Raw genomic sequence first — 20975 nt, 5'->3', positions numbered from 1 at the left:
AACTTGCTGCTCTGGTAAGCACCTGTCTGGCTCCCTGTTATTCTAAATTCTAAGACTGGTGATTTACTTTTTTGTACAAATTACAAAGTTACAACAGAAGATGTAAGAAAGAACAGCATACAATAGCCAGAGTGTTCAATGTTTATACTTAGGTGATATCAGAGAGAAGACTTAAAGCTGTATCTAAGTACAAAACACAGTTTTCTTGTCTTCTATGGAGTACCTGAGCAGCCATGTCCACCAGCTGTGGGAGTTTTAAGAACTTCCCTTCTCCTTCTTTCAGGAAGTCTAGTAAGCTGCCTGTAAAAGACACAATTCAGTGAAAAACTACAGAAAAGCACACGTTAACCTGACCCGAAAACATGAACTTGAGATGCTGTTTTTGTTTTTTTCTTCCACTAGACATTACAGTTAATGCATTCAGCTTCCAATACCTGAGTTTGAAAAGCCCTCATTTTCCAGAACACAACTCAGTGCTTATGTCCCTAGTCCACTGTGCCCTGGTACTCAGTGCAAGTTTTAGCCAGGCATTTTGGTATTCTTTTTATTAATTCAGATTACTGAACACTAACTGCCATTTGATAACTATATGCCTGAAGATTTTGCCCAATATTCCAGGTATCCTAGTTGAATTTTTTTCCCCACGATAATTAAACAAAACAGAAAAAAAAAAAACAAACACCCACCCTCTTAGTTATATTCCAATTCCAGCTCCAATTATATACTAGAGAAATGATTCTGAAACTGTTACTATTATTTTGACGCTTCTTCTTCCTTACAGGAGAAAACAAAAGTACTTTCCATTCCTCACAACATGCTACCTTCTCCCATTTTCTATAACAGAATGATGCCCAGAAAATTACATTAGTTACATTAGAAATGAATTCCAAGGACTTGTGCTTGTTTTAAAACAACAATTTTCACAAGTATGGTAAAATCTCATCTCTGACAACAGAAGCTTTCAATAGTATTTCAAATGTATGGTTTAAAGAAACATGCAACTACTTCACCATTTCTTTCATTCTGCTTTTATAATGTCCCTAGAAAGCAATTGTTTATCTTGACTGTCTTGCCAAAACCTGATTTCTGAACGATGAAAACTGATTTTGCATGGCTGCTTAAAATCCAACAAAGAGATTGGCAACTGTTATTTAGGAATAACAACACAGAAGTAACCTTAAAGATCTTCTATTTCTCTCTCTGTTTTAAAGCTTACAAAATATTTAAAAAAAAATCCATTCAAACGTGGAAAAAAATTTACCCAAGCAAGATATCTGCAGTGGAATAATGAATGGAAGTAGTCACTCTCTTGGGTTTTGGCATTATTCCTATTTCCTACCAGGACAGCAAGACTTCTCTGAGGTAAAGAGAAATTGACATTTTTCACAAACTGGAAGAAATGATTTGAGAATCTGCTTCTTCTTAATACTAATATGCTTATAATGTTTATTTCCACACACAGCCTAAATCTCTTAAGTCTCCATATCAGGAGCAGGGAAGGAAAAAAGAGCAAGGGAAGAAGGGTGAAGGACTGAAATCAAGGAGATATAAAGGCTAGATTCTGCTATTTTCAAAAGCCAACCTTAAAAAAAATATATATTATAGAAAATAAAAACAAAGTGAATAAACAAAGAAAGAAAACCACAAAGCAACTATGGTTCTGTGGTCATGAGCACTACCTATCTACAAGGCAAGCGTATTAGTTATAATGGTATTCCCAGCTATGTCACCCAATTTAAATGTACCAGGCACTACTCACTAAAAACAAAGGGGAAAAAAAAAAATCAACCATGAACTTGGAAGATTAGCAAGGGTGACACAGATGTGCAAAAAAATCATGTATCCACCCATGATCTAAATCAGAACTGCTTCAAGTAGGTCAACCGTTGCTCATTTTAATTTAATCAGAATTATCATTTATACTTCAGCTTCTTTAAGCGTAACATTAATTAAACATATCATTTGTTGCTGTGATCTTAAATAATCTTTTAAACGTACTATCTTTGGACCATTCTGTCACACACCTTTTGTCATGAATTCAGTGACTATGTAGATTGGTTCCTCAGAAACAACGGCATACAGTGGAACAAGCTTGTCATGTCGTAATTTCTTCATGATCTGAGCCTCCTGAAGGAAAGCCTCAGGCATCATTGTACCAGGTTTAAGTGTCTTGATTGCTACTTTTGTGGTTCCATTCCAGGTTCCTAGAGAAGCAAATCAGATGTTATTCCCCACTATAAAATCAAGGATTTTCTACTAAAAGTTTTTTTTTTTTTCCTTCTGTTTTGTTAAGTAACAGAATAATCTTAAATCATTAACTACACTGAACTACAATGAACATTAATCAAATATATATATATGTATAATATATATATATGTGTGTAATTGACATTTTTTTCCTTTGATTGTTTATGAGATCATATTTAGATTCTGAAAATGACTTGAAATACTATTAAAACATTCACAGAGATAACTAAAAGGTATCACAATAAGCTCTTACCCATCCATACTTCACCAAAACATCCTTGGCCCAACTTAACTTCCAGTCTCAAAGACTCTCTAGGAATTTCCCAGGCATCTTTCGCTAGTCCCTGTGTTTGTGGTTTCACTGTGGGACATACAGTTGTCAGCTTATGACACAGTCCATCAGCATGTTCTGGAAAATGGAAAATATAAGCTCCAGAGATAAACAATGGCAATGCTACAGCAAAAGTAACATTCTCATGTTGATAAAATAACTGTTGTATTTACTGTTAATCAAAGTCAAAAAAAGTTTAGAATAGTCAATTTGAAAAGCAGGCTACACATGAAGTTTTTCTTCCTCACATATGCACAAATTAGAATTTAGATTTACCTCTGTAGTGCTTCACCAACTTCTGTAGAGATTCAAATTGTGCTCTGGTTGTGATATAGTATCCACCATTGTCAAGTTTTCTGATTTTGTAGTGTTTCACATTATCACCTCTGACCTCATCCCAGTCACGTATGGAAAGGGAGTAAGCACCTAGAAAACAAAGTCATATGTGCTGCTTCACAAAAAAATTAAAAGTACAGAATCATAGAACCATACAATAGGTTTGTTTGAAAGGCACCTTAAAACCCACCAGTCCCACCCCATGCCATGGGCAGGGCTGCCCCCCAGCAGCTCAGCTGCCCAGGGCCCCATTCAACCTGGCCTTGAGCACCTACTGGGATGGGGCACCACAGCTTCTCTGGGCAGGCTGTTCTAAGTTTGCATCCTCACTTATGCACCTGTAAACTTCAAATACACCCAAAAATGTGCAGTCCAGCCCTGGGTTAACATTGGGTATGGAGTTGGGTATTCTGCCCCTTGGATACAGGAGCTGCACTGGTGTGAGCAAACTCATGACAGCCAAAGGTTGACCTCAGCGTTGTGCCTTGTAGAGTGAACATAAATGGATGTAGTCAGTGGAAAAGGACAGAGTGTTGGGTTTATTGTTAGGGAGCATCATCCTTCAAGCCTTCTCTACTTTTACTGATTGATTGAAAGAATCCTATTTTCTCTTGAGCTATGTCAAAGCCTGCTGTGTTGCTTGTTGGAAGGACAAGCAAGCAGAGCATTTTCTGATCACAAAGATGCTACAAGCTACTGAAGGCCATGTTAGAGGCATAGGCCACTATGAAGGGACCTTGAACTACCTGAAGGAGAGGCACTGCAAGCCAAAGAGCCCTGTATTGGCATCTCCTGTGTGCATGGAGCAGGTTCTAGAGAAGCTGAAACTCTGGGCACCAGCAGAGTGGTGTAGCATCTTTGAATCAGGCAAGTCTGCGGTTTCCAGCTTGCTGCTTTCTAACATCTATTGTACTACTGCGATACGGACATACTTCAACCAACAAAAGTCAAATTTTTGAGGTTTCTAAATAAATCTGTCTTAAAGCAGTTTGAACTCGGTCCTGAAACATAAGGTTGGCAGGGTTGGTGAAACACCAGGCTGAACTCCGCCTACTCCTCCTGAGAAGAGCTGTGCTTTGGAGGTGAGAGGTTTCATGAGCCAAGCAGGTGTGATGACATCGTTCCTATGTCTTAAACATAAACTTTGTCTTAAAAAATGCTTATAAAGTGATGTAAAGATTTGAAATGGCAATCAAATCTAACTTGCATAGTGAATTCAGAAATACAGGGAGAATAGGTTTTTTTTTTCCACCTGGTTTTATCTGGGTTCATTGTGTATTTGCAAGCAAGGACTAACTAGCAACATTATGCCACATAGCTTAAACGTGCCTGACTTTCCATTTTTCTGTTTTGCTTTCCTCTGAGGTCTCCACAATGTGTTTCACATCCACTGTGAGTAACATTCTTGGACTTCTGCCCTGGATTAATCAAACATAAATCACTGCTTCATACCAAAAGAAAGCTTTGCCAAAAATTGTGGTGGTCCAGAGTAGAAGAAAAAGAGGTTTTCTCACCTCTGTGAACTTTTAACTGATTTTATTCCTTTCTTTTTTTGTGTGTGTGGGAAATATTGTGCATTAGAAAACCCACTGACAAGGCCCTGATAATCTTGTTTTCTTAGTGATTAATACCAAAAATTAAACCCCCACTGCTCAGGAGAATATCCCTGCTTTCCCCTCATTTAGTTTTATCGTGGTGGGCTCTGTCAAACTTGCAGACTCAGTGCTTGGCTTATAAATAACCCAGCAATCTTCTGTTTCAGAGTTCCCTGAAGAGAAGAGGCAGCAGAGAAATGCACAAAGAAAAAAAAGCGTTTACCCAGGTAAGGTTTTCAAGAATGTGCAATTCGGATCTAAATCACATGATAGATCTCAACATGTCTTTTTATGGGTGTTGACAGGGCCATCAGACACATTAACTAGAGTGCAATTAGGCCTTAATCTACTGAGACTTCCCAGAGATAATGCAGAAGCAATTTAGGACAGGAGTACGATCTCGAAACCATGCAGCGTTCCAGTTTGCTGTACATTCATCAGCAGAGCCAGGCTGAAGGTTTCCTACAAGAGGAGAAAATCATCTTGCCTCACACAGTAATTGGATCGCAGCTTAGGGAACGGCTAAATTTATACATGGTGCCAAAGTCATTGCACTAAGGAGTGGCTTGGCAGACAGCACGGTCCTCAGATGGCAGCAACTGTTCAATATTACTGCTTCCCCTAGCTCAGGTAAAGGGCAGAGCCTGAGCTGGACCCTTTATCTGCATCCGGACACTGTTTTTTTCTGTTGTCCCCTGGGCTGGTCCTCCTCAGGGCTGTGTTTCCTTTGTTTTTTGTGCTGACAGTGGGAGTTGAAGACTTTCCCAGCAGCCATACGGTTACTGTTTATAGACAGAGGGATGCGGATAGCATTTCCCGTAGCTGCCAAGAGGGAGCCAAGAGTGGCATCATTATCTTCACTAGAGAAAGGTTGAGCCTCCCCTGCTGCCCCTTTGGCAGGCTCAGTGCATGCAACGGAGACGTATGGTTTTCCTTGGAGCCAATGGAGCCTTAAAATCCCATTGATTTGTAACAATAGCTGTAATAAATTAGAACATGGTGCACTTGAAGTGGGCTCCATGTGCAACTGAAGGGGTGCAGTGGGCAGTCCGCAAACTGTAGTCTTCGCCTGTGGGGTAGAGCAGAGCTAGCATCCCTGTGGAGTGTGTACAAATACAGCTTAATCGAACCTTAAAATGGGGCACTGGGCTTTCTTCCTACATCTCCTGTTACAGGGAGTTAAGTCATCAGTGTGGTCAGAAGAAATTTGTTTTCCTTCAAGTGTAAGATACATGTACAAGATATATATGTGAGCACACATGGAAATTACAAATGAAGTCACGGTTGAGTCATTTGGGGTATGTGGGAGGCACTGTCCTTCCTTCCCTCCCTCATTCCTGGAAATACAGAAAAGTGCAGAGAGAATGAATTCATGTGCTTGCTTCCTCTGCCCAAATCCAGACACTGGAGCTCAGGAGTTTGCCTCTGAAAGCCTTTTAAAGGGCTTCACAAAATTAATGGAGTAACCCAGAGTCAGCTCTGCACCACAAGAACATGATTCCAGAAACCACCCAGGGAAAAAGAGTTTACACTGTATGCATACATGCGTGTACACCATGCAAGCAAAGGATTTGTATTTGAAAATGTGATAGCACTGTACGAGGTAGCCATCTTTTTTTCCAGCAATTCTTTAGGGCAATAAAGATGGAGAAAGAATCTTATATAGTGACATGCTTTATCCAATCAGGGCATGTCCTAGCAGTCTCCCAGCTCTAGGGCATTACCCAGAGCAGTCTGCAAACCTGGGTATCGGTTCAGAGAAATATGCTGTTTGAAACCAGAGCGCACCACACCAAGTGCCCAACCTGGTCCAACAGCCTCTGGATCCTGGGGCACGGCTCAGAGGGGTAAGTGCAGACACAGCCAGGCAAGTTCGTAGCACTACTACTACTACTACTTCACCCTAAATAGCTAAAATAGTTTCACACACCTAAACTGAGATACCTCAGGCTGGACGCAAAACAGCTTTGGAGTTGAAGGCTTGGCTTACTTAAGCCCACATTATGAACCTTTTAGTCTTTCTCTTTGTCCCTACTACATATTTAGTGACTGAAAAGTGGCCACAGACTTAGACTGTGTAAATTTGTGCACCTGCATACCTACAGATATGTATAACGTAGAGCAGATCTGGTATTATTAGTTACTGGGAGCTCATCATGAAAATGAGTGGCAACATCACGTCCACATCAGGGCACAGCTGAAATACATGTTAAACTGATTGTCTAGAAGTCATGTAAAAGCAGAGTTGTTAGTCATGCTTACCTGCCTCTAGCAGTACTGAAGAAAAAAGTTTTTATTCAGCAGAATTGCAAAGTGGAGCTTCCTGGGAAGTACCAGGCACCAGGCAAAACACAGAGAAAAGTGGTTCTCCAGCGCAAGGTAGGAGTCTGGTGCTCACCAGGTGCTTGGGTGCTGGTCATACCGCCCTGTTGTCGGACCCACAACCCCGACACGCTTCCCCATCTTCTGCCTGGCAACTCCTGTGAGCCGGTGGTGGTAGAGGAGATGGTGTTGGTCTCTATCTATCTTTGTGTCTTCTTGCCAAAAGAGAAATATCATGTTTGGGAGTTTTTGATCAGCTCCTTGTTCTCATCACATCATTTACATTGCATAATGAATTTAAGTTCCTTTTTTTTCATTTAAATTTCATTTCTTTATCTCCATGCTCTCCATTTGCCTAAATTAGACTGTAGACTCTTTAGGGGCACATCTGGGCTTTCTCTTTTTGCCTTATTTTTTTTTCATTAACATCTCTCTGTAGTGCTGTACAGAAATGTGGTGCAATAGCATGCAAATATGCACTATCAGTAATCATCAATTCCCATTTATCCTTGATAATCCTTAAAACCAGTGATGAGCACCATTAATGACTCTCCATTTTTGCATTGTCATTTGTCCTTTTTTTTTCAAAGCAGTCTGCCCTACATACACTTTTTAGAAAAGTGTCCACATGCTGGATGTGAAATACAGAAATACATTCAGGCTGAGCCATAGCCCAGCTTTCACCCCTTGGGACTTAAACCTCTTGTTCCTCCAGAACAATGGAAAGACTATATTCTCCTTCTTTTTATATTTTTTTTAATTATATTTTTGGCTTTCGTTGTATTTGTTTTTAACTAGTAACAAACTGTGATTTGGCCTTACCATAGTTTGCCTTGTATTTCAAAACTCTACCTGCCTGTGTGGGTGACTTGCCTTCTTGCTCCTTCCTTTCAACTGATCAAGAAATTGCTGATATTTCTGTACACAAAGTTTCAGAGGGACAGATGCATGAAGGTTGGGGTCCTACCCTTCTGGCATGTTTAGATCTCGCTGATAATATCTCCTGGCCATTCTTTTCCTTTGGAAAAAAAAAAAAAAAAGAGCTGTCTGGGGAATGGGATTTTCAGTAGTCACATTCCCTTGTTGAGAAGCGTGGGTGATCTGGAGCTTTCTCACTTTTTTTATGGGATCCATATTTAGTAGGTGAGATTAACATCCATCAGCTCTGTTGTTCAGTGTGAGGCTTGTGTTTGTTTAATGAAAAATATATTGTATGTTTCAGCTCTTTCAAAAAAAAAAATTACAAATGTGGTATTTATTTTTTCCATAGACAAAACCTAGCAATAAAATGATGTCATTAGAAGAATAGTTATAATTGTTTTTGTCCTGCTATAATAACATGCTACCTCCAGAGAAGCCTTGAGTTTGAGCTGTGCTGCAATGATGGGCCTGATCCCAAATCCACTGAAGCTCTTCCCTTTGCATCAAAAGCTTCAGAATGCACAGTGCGTTGTGTCAAGTATGGGGCAGTGAGTGCTATTGGTACTGCTTGCAATCAGTCCAACCAGAAGCTCCTGGAGGAGCTGCCTGTACCGCTCAGAGCCCTGGGTAGGATGTGCACATGGGCTGCTCATCACCTTGGGCATCGTTGCAGCTGCTGTAGGCAGTGGCACTGGCTGCTGGGCTCCTGCAGCCAAAGTTGGACCGCAAGCATGGAGAAGGACACTGAATCACAGAGTAAGGAAAATGCCAGATGCAATTATTTCCAAGCTTTTAACAGATAAGTAAGGAAATACTTGAGTGCTATTTTACAGCAGTGCTCTGTATGTACTTTTCCCTGTCATCTTTTATGGGATACTTAATTTGCAATTCAAACTCATCAAGAGGAAAGCAGTTTGCACATGTGTGTCAGCATGGCAAGGAGATGTATATATGTGAAAAGAGAGAATGGAAAAAAGAAACGTCTCCTGGACTTGTAGTTGGTTATATGCATCTTGCCTTCATTCATACAGAACTCACATTACTAGTGCCAGAAACACAACTAGAATTTTAGTTAGTCAGCTGATGTCAGCTTTCTGATAAGCAGACTTCTGCTTATCACAAAAAACCACACATTAATAGAAACTTTGACTGTTGCTTAACCATACGATGGAATTAGCATAAAAGTTGTTTGTTTGTTTGTTTTTACTATTTAGTGTTTTAAAATCACATGAAGCTTGAAGCAAAATCAGTAGGAAATATGATTAATTTAGAAATATGCAATCGATTACTTCTGTGTCTGTATTAACAGACAGTATTTAACAGCTGAAATTACAACATAATTCATAATTAGTATATATTTAAATAGGATGAGGAGAAATTAATCGAGGTAACATAAAAAACACCATTACCAATGTGCAAAGACTGTGTACTTTAGAAATTAAATTATTTCCTCCAACTGCTAAGCCATAATTAGTTTTGTAATTTTTTGCTTCTAATAGGCTGATCTGAGTGAACAATTAACATCAATCTTGTAATCTTCTGGATTTGGTTGCCATTATTAGGAATTGTAACAAAATGGTAATTGTGAAAGACAACAGTGCCACAGAGACTGAATCGAAGTTTCCATAGATAATTGTGCATATGTCCACACGGCCTAACAACAATGATGAAATCTGCTGTCTCAAGAGATCGTCTTTCAAAGCCTGCCTTCCATTATGCTGCTAATGCTGATAAATGTGTCTCTTATAAGGCCAAGTGCCTGTATCTCCATGACAATTCATGAAAGTGATTCATGCAAAGAAATTGTTCATCAGCTTAGAATTTACTTATCCTCATCTCTTATTTCAGCACAATTACAGCACAATGCACACTGGAGTTTTCATCAGAGTGACATTTAGGACTTCAAAATGCCCAACTCCAAAAAAAAATATTAAACTCTTATTTAATGCACTGGTACTTCTAGAAAATAATGCAGATTTTCACATGGGATGGGTTTGAACATGACTGTGATTTAATGATTTTTTTCCTTTTTTCTTTTTTTTTTTCCCTCGTGTTTTCCCTTGTGAGCAGTTGTCTGTAGCAGGAAGAGTGGTCACATGCTGTTCCATCCTAATAATAACAACAGCAATGACAACAGTAGTGCTTCCTATGCTGAAAGGGAGCTGGATACTCCATCTGTTTCACAGTGTTGTGAGATCCAGTTGAAGAACACAGTGAAGTGCTTCTTCCCTTTGGAGGCCTACTGTGCAGCTTACATGTTTTTGTGCTTCACAAACTGAATATGCCCAAGGTTTGGGATTATGACAGGGAAATTTGTTAGAGTAGTCTTAATTTCATGATGCTAAAAGTGAGCAAATGTAGCATGAAAAATAAATGGAACAGAAAGTGCCAACAGATCTCTATACCTTTCCAATGTAATCATTCTCGTTTTCCATAAAAATTTGCTCAGTATTTGTGAAAAACTAAACACTGAGCACCAATGAGCACCTTTGCACTGGCACTCCTGCATCACTGAACACTTGCACCTGATTTTTATTTCTCTATTTAACTCTGGTCAAGCTGCTTTGCAAATTTAACCAGGACCAAACCATGAAACGTGTCAAATGTGTGGTTTGTGTGGCACTGTCTCTGTATTGTTTGACTTCCTAGCAGACGTGGCTCAGAGGGTGGGAAGGGGAAGATTTTGGAAAGCAAGCAACTGCTTGTGCTTCTCTTCTAACGTTGTTTTGGTGGGGGGCTTGTTCTTGGCAGGAGGACAGTGCTGATTTGAAGTGTCAGCTTCAGTTTGCCAAAGAGGAGGCAGCGCTGATGCGTAAGAAGATGGCCAAGCTGGGGAGAGAGAAGGATGAGCTGGAGCAGGAGCTCCAGAAATACAAATCCATCTATGGAGATGTGGACAGTCCTCTACCTACTGGAGAGGCTGGAGGCCCGCCCAGTACCAGAGAGGCTGAGCTGAAGCTTCGGCTGAAGCTGGTGGAGGAGGAGGCCAACATACTGGGCAGGAAAATAGTGGAACTGGAGGTGGAGAACAGGGGGATTAAAGCTGAGATGGAGGATATGAGATGCCAGTATGAGAAAGAATGTCTCAGCAGGGACCACATTTCAGGTATTCCTACCTCACCCTATGGTGACTCTGTGGAGTCGGCCACAGAGCTGCGCCGACACCTGCAGTTTGTGGAAGAGGAAGCTGAACTGCTGAGGCGGTCAATTTCCGAAATCGAGGATCACAACAAACAGCTAACGAACGAGCTGAACAAATTCAAGTTTGAGCCGGGCCAGGAGCCGGGCTGGCTGGAGGATGCAGCGTCCAAGTGTGGCGGGCCATTGCAGGAGGAGCTGAAGTCTGCCAGGCTGCAGATCAATGAGCTGAGCGGGAAAGTGATGAAGCTGCAGTACGAGAACAGGGTCCTGATGTCCAACGTGCAGCGGTATGACCTTGCTTCCCACCTGGGCCTGCGCACTTCCAGCCCCAGGGACAGTGATGCTGACAGCGATGCGGGTAAGAAGGAGAGTGACAGTGAAGAAGGTCGCCCACTCCAACCAAAGAGAGAGGGGCCGATCGGGGGTGAGAGTGACTCTGAGGAGATTTATGAGAAGACATCAGGTTTTGGGAGTGGGAAGCCGTCAGAAGTCAGTGACCTGTGCTCCACCGACTTCATGCGAGCAAAAGAGGACTCTGAATCTTTAATTAACATCAAACGTGAGGCTGAGCGCCTCGAAAAGACCGTAGATCGTCTTATCACTGACACAGACAGCTTGATTTATGATGCAAAGGTGCATATAACCAGCAGCCCATCCACTGAGCAAGATTTCAAAAGTGATGAGCAAAAGGAAGAAGATAAGCATGAACCAGAGCTTCTGGACACCATCAACGCCAGGATGAAATCTTTCCGGAAAGAGCTACAGACCTTCCTGGAGAAGGTTGATCACATAGGGGAGGGCCTTAAGGAGCAGGTGGAGGACCTCTCACCTCTTCCCCATCTCACAGAGTCTTCCAGTTTCCTATCCACGATGACGTCCATGTCACGAGACTCTCCCATTGGTAACCTGGGGAAGGAGTTAATCACAGACTTCCAGGTAGGCCAACCCCTTGTTTGCCTTCTTTCTGTTTATCGTTTCTCTTTCTTGCTGGCATTGCTACCCTAGAGCTAATTTTTCTTACAGCTGCTTTGTTATGATTTCAGACCTGCAATATATTAAAGCGTGTAATGTTAAACAGACACTTTTATAGGATTTTTCTTTTGTTTGTTTGCACAACTCTTTTGATTTAGAGGCGGTTCCTCATGGCAAAAAAAAAAAAAAAAAGGCTAATCCACTGATAATATGGAGGTCTGTGTTCTTTTTGTCTGTAACAGCAGTGTTTCCCTGTGAAAGAGGAGATTAATTAAAAAAAATATCCTAATGAAAGTAATTTAGCAGCCTTTCTAAGAAATGCGTGGAGGTCTTTATTGTGCTCTCCGGTAAAAGGGTCAGGCATGTTCTCAAAAGCCTTGCCAAAAGAACCCAACCCAACCACCGTTTTCTAAGTGATATGTTTTGAAAAGCCTGCTTACAGCTCACTCCCCTAACCGAGCAGCGGGTGAGAAGCACTGTAGCCAGCGAAGGACTGCCTTGCCTAAAGCCTTGCCTATGGGCGCATGTCTAAACTGCCACAGCTGCCACACTGGATATGGCTTTTCTGCACAGCACAAGTAAGGAAGGAAGAGCTTTGTATCCTGTATCCTTCATGACTTGTATGCTTGCTGTTGGTTTGACTCATGCATCCTCATTGCATGCGCCTCATAACCAGTGTTTGCATTCTTTTTTCCTCTCTTTCTCTTTTTTGCTTTTCAGATGTTTCAGCCCATCATTTTGCTCATCCTCATTTTGGTTTTGTTCTCTTCACTTTCTTATGCCACTGTATTTAAGTTGTTTTTTCTGTTCACGCTTTTCTTTGTCTTGTAGTTTTTCAGTCGTCTACCTTACCCATTTTTGTTTTCTTTATTCCCTCCTGTCCTTTTGTTCTTTTGTTACAAACTGCCCATGCACCTAACAGTCCAAACTGAGGGATCAGAAGGAGTGGCAGCTCAAACAAGATCGTGGAGAGGAGCGAGAAATTCACCACCAGCGAGTCATCACCGACCCACACCGCAGAGCTGATGGAGACATAAAACTCTACAGGCCAGGAGACAAGGGCTGTTTCAGTCTAGAGGTCAGCAAAGCAGCCCCCTTGCTCACTGCCTCCTGCTGCCTTAGCCAGGATATAAGGAATAGAAGCCAGGGGCTGGGGAAGTAAATTGGACAAGACACAGCACTTGTGCTGTGAAAGTTTTGGTGACCTCTTTTCTCCCTCGTATAATTTCAGAGAAGCAAATTATTTCTGACTGTGGACTGGTCAACCTGCTCCCAGTAGTTGCAATGTGGGAAAATATGCCTCAGGGACTAAGTGCAATTAAGTATAGTAACAAAAAACCTCTGTTAGAGATTTTAATCCTTAACATCAAATTGTGCTTCTGTGACTCCAGATTTCATTTAGTTGGATCTTTTCAATCTGGAAAGTCTACAGATAGCGAGCACTTTGCATTTTGTGTAGCAGTATTCTGTGCAGGAAAGCGTTTGGTGCTGGTGTGCATGGGAGCACAGCAATCTGCAGCTTAAAAGAAAAAGCTTATTTAAAGCAGAATTCTCCATTGCTTTGGTTGTTGAGTACTTTTCCATTCATCAAAGCCATTGATCAGTTTTTATTTAAATCGTCATCCATGCAGAGGTCATATCAGCCTCAGTGAGTATCTCTAAAGAGTTTCTCTTGAACATAGTTTCTCGTGAACATAGATTGTCCAGACACCACAACTCATCTTGAAAAAGACAATTTCCAGTCTGTCCTAATAAAAGCAAGGTTGGAAACTTTTTCTGCAGGCCACCAGCAGGCCAAATCCACCTTGAAACTGTGGTGGGTAAAGTAGTTGCTAGCAAGGGAGGATTTTTAACATGCTTTTTAATGCTAAAGACACATGCAAAGAGGCCTTAGTAAGTCTGAAGCCCCTGATTAAATCTGGAAAAAGGAGAATGCTGACTGGCGCAGCTGTGTTTGTCACTAAGTGATAATAAGCACCAGAAAGTAGGGTAGGAAGAGGGAGCGTCAGGGTGGCTGGTAGCCAAACAGCAACATGTTGTACTGAATGCCAAAGAGAGAGTGGCTCTTCATCTTAACGCAGGTAATTCTTTGCTGGTTTTTGTTTTGTGAGTTTTAAACTACCCTGATAGTGTAGCGTTTTGGCAGCACTGAAATAATTAATTTGTTCAGAAGATTCTCTGTCAACTTCTCACACTTACCAGCCATAACAAGCCTCAGAAAGGATATCTGTTCAATCCAGAACACTGTAAGTCTCTGGCTGAAAGGTAAAATCTTTCTTCAGCTGCCAAAGGGGAAAATGAGGTAGAGTGCAGTTGAGTGTGGATCCTTTTGCAATTGTGTTGGTCCGTAGTCATGTTAGATTAGGTCAGAAAATGATCAAAGGAAATGTTTACAATATTTCTGTTTAAATTGTCGTTTTTGTTTAATTCCGTCTTGCCTTAGATTGGGCACATTATTATATTGCCATGCATGTGAGTCCTCTGTTAAGATTGGAGATTTGAGTACTTTGGGCACAATCTTTTTTTTTACTTTCCCAAGATGAGATGGTATGTAAAGTGTGTACAGAAAACTGTTTAAATACAGGTTGAGTAGATCTGACCACCGTCTGACAGGGAATGAGCCAGTAAGTATAATCAAAGGTAGAAACTATCCAGTTAGGGTGGATATGTGCTCAAAAGGTGAGCAAGGATGGAGTTTAAGTGAATGTGAAAATCTTTAAAAACAGTGTGCTTAATTCAGTCAGGTTTACTTAAACAACAAAGAACGCTGCAAGAATGCATTGCTTTATACTGAAACTTTTCAGTGGGTGGACAGCCAGTAGAAATCCTATAGTCTTTAACAGTTAATGCTATCTGAAGCAGAAGATTCCTCCAAATAATTTTGAATATTATCAGTCTAATCCTTTATTAATACCATGCACTGCATTAGCAAAAAAAAATCTACTATTCCTTTATGCCAGACAAAAGGAAAAAAATAATTTTCAAATACCAAAGGGTTTTTTTTAATTACCACAGACATTTCAAATGGAGACTCAAACCTTTCCATTCCCACATATAAGCTACTATCTGCTTTAGTTTGTGAAATGATCGCGTTGTTCAGTGAGTCATATTGATTGACGGTCTTCTCACTGTCCGTGGGCTTTCAGCGTGAGAAGACATTTCATTTCAGTTAGGCAAATGATTTCTTGATAGGCAAACAAAATCACCTTTTCCAAAGTGAATTTTAAATTGAAAATGTCCCAAGCAATGCTGAGCAGCTTCCATTTAGCTATTTTCCCTGTTTTTAAAAATAAACATCGCAGGAGCCTAATTGTTTGATTAAGAACAATAAATGCAAACTGAGTTCTGCTTGAAACTACCCTGTAGCCTAACTGTAAACATCTGCCTTTGTTTGGTCTGTGCACTGCAGTTGTTAGTGCAACAGTATTATTAGAATGTATTTGCGTATTAAAGAGGTGGGTTAGAGTCATGGTCCAAGGGAAATTATGTCTTGAAATTGACTTAAGAGCAGGGTTTTGTTTTCTTTCTGAAACAAGCTGTTCAGCTGCTGTTGCAGGAGGCTGGAGACCGTTGTGGTAGATGTTCAATCCATTATTCATGACTTCAGCAGAGCGGAGTTATGGTGGGAGGGGGAAACCATTTTTCACCACCCAAAGAAAGGCGAGTGATCAGGCGAGAGCTGCCACAACTGAAAGGCATGGAGGAACTAAAAACTCCACAGTGCTTTGTGGAGTAAATGCCAGGTACAAATCAAATGATTAGTATGGCAGTGAATGGAAGCCAGTGCAAAATACAATAAATAATTTTTTCGTCTGGTGAATTTTACCCTTTCAACCTTTCATAAACAAAATGCAGCTTCTTTAAAGCTTTAAAGCAGGCTGCAGAGTCCTCATGTTTATTCAGAGATAATAAGACATTCTAGAGAAGAAAAAAAATCACTCTTTCAAAGGACCAAATACATCTTACTGCAGTGTTTGGTACCAGATGCACTAAAATATAGCCGTATTTCTTAGCAGATTCTGATTGTTCAGTGACAGGGTGCTGTTTCTGCACTTACTGGGTGTGTATCACCTAATGCAAAAGTACTCATCTTTGCATTTTATATTTGGGTACTGTGATTATTTTCATGCACAACCTTTAAAAATTCACAAATTTGTTTGTATGTACAAAAACACCACCAAATTTCAGTTCCTCGAATTTTATGGAAAAAGAATCACTGATTTGAGTTAACTTAAAAGGTTCAATTTGAATTAGAATAAAAGCAGGTATGGCAGGAAAGATGAGAGCGTGTCTTCAGAAGAAAGTTTTCCATAAGGTAGATCTAGTAGTAGATGAGAAGAATTCATACTGAGCAATAATTTCTTCTAGACCATTCTTAATCTGTTTATCCATTTTTCTTACCTATTGTGCCCATAAGAAATATGAAGCAGCTGTATTACTGTGAATTAATTTCTGGGTTAAGTGTGAACCAATCAGATTCAGTGGTGTTCAAGTTAGGCAAGTCACTTTACCACCTGCTTTGAATCAAATCTTCAGTATGGATCCATTTTGGACACGTCAGAATTTCGATCTGTATCTTGGATATTCTATTTTTAGGTAGTTTTAGAGTCTGTACTCCTTCCGTGCAACTTTCATAATTCCCCTTGAGAGCTTTTCAGCTGCGTGGCTTTCACAGCAGCTCCAGCCATGCACTGAAAATTTGCACATCCTTTTCTTCTGCCCTAATTTAAGATTTTGTTTTCCCAGAAAGGAAATAGTGGATGTTTTCTACACTATGATATTTCTTTATTTTAATAAATAAATAAATAAATAAAAAGAGGAAGAAGAAAAAAAAAAAGAAAAAAAATATAGGCATGACATATGCATATCTTAGTGTGCACTATGCCTCCAATTTAAAGTTGTGGGAAGAAGAAAGACAAGCTGGAGCTGACTGTACTTCTTCCCACCAAGATTAGGGGCAGCAAGAATAATTTACTTTGATGAATTGTGTTCTTTCTTGCTATGCAATGTTCCCTAAAGGTTAACCATATAATGACTTAAAAGACCCTTTATCATGTAAATCCAGATATCTCAGCCCTCACTGAAGTCTGTATACTATCCATACAGTGAGATGGATTTACAAAGACTGGGAGCAAAGTCTTTTTGTGTTTTTGTAGAACCGGAGACTGTTCACAGGGAAATAACCACACAGTACCTGTTGTGCACTTGCAAATGGAATATAGATCATATATTTTTAAATGGGGGAGGATAAAAGTACATCTTCAGAAGTAGCCTCTAAGGATTCAGTTAGATGTGTATTGCATGTCGAAAGTAATATAAAAGGCACTGGAAGTTCCTATCAATCTGCTTTACTGTACGCAAGCAATGATCAGCTGTAAAGTGTAAAAAAAAGTAGTCGTTCTTAGAGTGTGTGGTCTAAAGCACTGTAAGATGGCAGCAGGTAAGCAGCATAAAATGTTCTTCTTCAGTCTTCCTTGCAATTGTACACAAATACTGGAGAGCATCTTTCTACCCTGCCTCCCCAGGTCTTAAGGTGCTCCATCCATTTTGAAAAAAGGCTGCAAAGAATGATTTTGTGGAATCTAATGTTCATGATTGTTGCGTATAATTCAATTCAGAGACAAACAGAAGTTTGAATTAGCTATGGTAAAATAGAGAAATCATACAAATAAGACCAAGCCATACTTCATGGTAATCATAGTAAAACAGTCAGCAGAATTGTGGAATGTATGAGCCAGAATATAGCTTGAAAAGCCTTCAACTTGCCAAGAGAGTCAGAAAAGTGTTGGTGGAATGAGCTGTGGTGATGACCCCCAAACTGTGGATGACATTGACTATCCTTGTGTGGTAAAGATAGCGGCATCGATTAGCTTGTTCTGGAGAGATACCAGGTGAGACAAGATGGCTTAGCAGAAGGATTTGGTTCCATCTATCTGGGATGACAAGGGTGGAAGTAGGCGTGGAAAAGTGATAACTGGGTTTTTTTGGAAAACTTTTGGTTATTGTGGAGCTGCAGATGAAGTTCAAATGTTTCTGTGATGCTTTGATGGAGTAGCATTAGCCTGTAGTTCCTACTGTAGTGTGTTTCTGTGTCTTGTAGTGAGTTTGTGTCTGTTACTGTGATGTCAGTATGTTGTGTGGTGGCCCTCACATTCAGGGCATTTCCTATTCCTCCTGTAGCACACCCATTACTGAAAAAAAGGAGACAAAGAATGGAAGTCAGCAGGATATCAATTTCTGTGTTAATTTTGTAGCAGTGTTGTTTTCCAAAACAAAACAAAACCACAGTTGTGCCACAGACTGAACCCAGCTGCTTATATGGAGCATACAAGCATCCACCAATGCACTATCAGGTGCCTGAGCTGCACATACAAATATCACTTGATCCACTTTTATGTATTCTTCATTTATTATCCAGATATTTAGCAGTAATCCATTAGGCCCTTAAGCAGCCTTATCTCCCTTGATTTGAGCAGTACTAATCCCACTGCTCCTAATAGACATGACATTATGTGAAATGATAGGCTATGAAGAGCCCTCAGGTTGCGCTGGAAGTAGAATGTTGTGCTGCTCTGCAGTCATGCATTAACTGCTTTTCAACACATTTACCACTTATAAAAATATATCATACTTAAACAGGCAAAGCAATTGTAAAAGGATTTACACTCTTGAGTGTGCATGTAATAGTATATTTGCCTTTATGATGCATTTAATCTCCCCTAGTAATTTCAGAAGCTATCGCATAATGCTAGTGCCCAGGTTTCCTGGAATTTGGCTTTGCATGAGCTGCATGTTTTTTAAAAAAACTGCATTTTCATATTCTAATTTTGCAGACAAAAATATTCCCAGTGTATATGTAACTGTGTAATCCCAATTAGCATTAGTTTAAATTGCAACATGTGATCTTGTAGCAAATTGTTGTTCATTGGAAAACACAAATGTGAAATGAATAGTGAAAAAGTCAAACCTTTCCTTCCTGGTAAAAGCTTTTGCTGCTCTGATTCAGTTTCTAATTTCAGGAGTCCAAAGACAAATTACCTTTCTAGCTGCCAAAATATGTAGTTCTATGATTGTAGACAGAGTCTCTCTAATATCAGTTATACTTTATGTATAGTTTAAATTAACAACATATGAATTTTTACGAGAATTGTGCTGTTTTCATTTCTTGAGGCAAACTACAAGATATTTTTACATGATTATTACCCATGGGAGGGAGTTGCCATGTGTAACTGCTTTTGTCAGATAGACTTGGCACAATTCTGACTGATTTTGAATTCACGGAAACACACATTTTTAAAATTAGACCAGAATTAACTAGGTACGCTGGTTCTTGTTTACCACGTACCTAAAAAGTGGGTGAGACAATTAATGACAGTAATGCTCTTGGTCACCTTCTGATGCCTTTTGGGGTGCTGAAAGTGTCACTTCTTCATGTACAACACAGATGTGCACAAGTCAGTGAGGGTATCAGGATCGTTGAATGGCTTGGGTTGGAAGTGAGCTCGGAGATCGTCCAGTTCCAGCTCCCTGCCCTGGGTGGGGTTACCAACCACTTAGATCAGGCACAACATTATCCAGTGGAGAAGGAACTTTGAAGCCTGAGGGGATCTCTTCTCTGAGTGTGTCTTTCTCAGAAAAGCAGGTGTTTGGTGGCAAAGTGTTTTCTGTAGTGGCACTGCTGGTGTGTGCAGAGAGCCTGGCTGAGCAGCACGCTGATGCAGGCAAAGCATCCAAAGCAAGAGAGACAAAATGAAGGACACAGAAAGTGCTGATCAGGAATCTAAGCGCCGCAAGATTAACTGGTGCAGCATAAATAGCGAGGTCTGTGACTCTACCTTCTTGGGTCTTTATTTTTGAATTAAGTAACTGTCAGGAGCAAAGTGGATGGGGTGCCAAATTTATATTCAAAGTAAAATTGAAATTATTAAGATTAAAAAAGTGCTTGACCTAAAGGAGAGATCCTTAAGCGTAACGGTCAAATCTCAGGCTCACCTAATTTGTCATCGTGACATTTGTGGAGCAATTATTTTGAGTAGAAATTGCAGAATTAAGTCAACTTGTGCAGAGAGCTGCTCTGTGTCTGAAGAAAAGAACTTTATATGCTCAATTGCTTTAATAAATGCTATCCCATTAACTGTCTAATCAGAAGTATTGCAAATGAATAAATAATAAGGTGCAAAATGTGTACATTAGATACATCTTCTGCAGAGATGTTAAAATTCAATAGCTCTGATTACCATAGTAATATATGCTACCAAATGTGGAATCCTGCAAATAGGAACTGGTTTGGCAGATGGCATTCATGGTGAGCTGTTTCACTTCCTTGTGCCGTCCTGGACTAGAGGCCCGAAAGAAGGAATGCTACAGGCAGCACCAACATCACAGCTTTAGTCTTAATAAGAAGTCACACAGGACATTTCCACACATGCTTAGGACATTGCTCCTTATTTGCACACTGTGCTTTGGTTTTAACTTTCGATAACCATGAGTTGTACAGATGTTTGTCCTGCGGTTCTTCTCTTTTCCCTTTTTTTCCACAACTGAAACCCATTTTCTGCTAAGCCCATTCCTTTTTCCTGCTGATCAGCTGAGGGATTCCCATGTTTTACCTGTGCAGAGTGTATCGATACAGGAGCTTCAGGCTCAGCTTGAGCAGGAGACAAGACTTCACCAGGAGGAGCAAGAAAAGTTTACAGAAAAGATCATTCAGGTAAATACGAAACCCGACTGCTGGAAGACGTGTGGCCATGACGCGTGGCGTGGACCATGCTGTCCTGGTGGAGCCTTGTTGAGCTCCCTGGGAGAGCTTGGAGGCTGGGGAAATGCAAGCACAAAAAACCCGTTTTGCTAATTTGAATCTGTTTTCTCCATTGTTGGAGAAGAGTTTTGTCTTTCTGTGTGTAGACTGTGTTAGAAAGAGTCCATGGTACTGGACAAAACTGAGCTGTAAAGGGGGTACCCTGCCAGATGGCTACCTCAGTGGAGGAGTGGAAGTTGAGGCAGGGATAAGGAATAGTGCAGAGGAGATTATATAAGCTCTGTCAGCTCTCTGTGAGGACAGGAAGGGTACATTTGATTTCTGAGGGCATGTTGGGTTCTGTGCCTTATTC

The 20975-nt window shown here is 40.5% G+C and overlaps 2 protein-coding genes across 2 annotated transcripts in view; one reads left to right on the top strand and one right to left on the bottom strand.

Moving 5' to 3' along the window:
* Window positions 1-133: 133 nt before the first annotated feature.
* Window positions 134-3033, bottom strand: LOC104910282 (tyrosine-protein kinase Yes-like). Its single transcript, XM_019613940.2, has 4 exons — window positions 2855-3033; window positions 2501-2656; window positions 2025-2204; window positions 134-300 (listed from the first exon to the last, which is right to left on the bottom strand). Exons 2-4 carry the CDS (start codon window positions 2502-2504, stop codon window positions 149-151), a joined length of 336 nt encoding a protein of 111 aa, XP_019469485.1. The 5' UTR covers window positions 2505-2656; window positions 2855-3033; the 3' UTR covers window positions 134-148.
* A 1647-nt stretch (window positions 3034-4680) lies between these two features.
* MTCL1 (microtubule crosslinking factor 1) overlaps window positions 4681-20975 on the top strand; it is a 49566-nt gene continuing 33271 nt past the window's right edge. Inside the window, 5 exon segments of the mRNA XM_019613939.1 lie at window positions 4681-4736; window positions 6814-6888; window positions 10504-11829; window positions 12788-12943; window positions 20483-20575. Of these exon segments, the coding sequence (XP_019469484.1) occupies window positions 4707-4736; window positions 6814-6888; window positions 10504-11829; window positions 12788-12943; window positions 20483-20575 (1680 nt within the window). The 5' untranslated portion in view covers window positions 4681-4706.

The sequence above is a fragment of the Meleagris gallopavo genome, chromosome 3 (genome assembly GCF_000146605.3).
Source record: "Meleagris gallopavo isolate NT-WF06-2002-E0010 breed Aviagen turkey brand Nicholas breeding stock chromosome 3, Turkey_5.1, whole genome shotgun sequence".
Classification (NCBI taxonomy): Eukaryota; Metazoa; Chordata; class Aves; order Galliformes; family Phasianidae; genus Meleagris; species Meleagris gallopavo.
This window is presented reverse-complemented; position numbering and strand designations above follow the sequence as displayed.

What these genes read in the sequence shown, in the direction of transcription:
- LOC104910282 (XM_019613940.2), bottom strand. An exon ending in CACTGAATTCATGACAAAAG is followed by an intron (nt 301 to 2,024) that starts GTGTGTGACAGA and finishes TGTCTTTTACAG; the next exon opens with GCAGCTTACTAGACTTCCTG.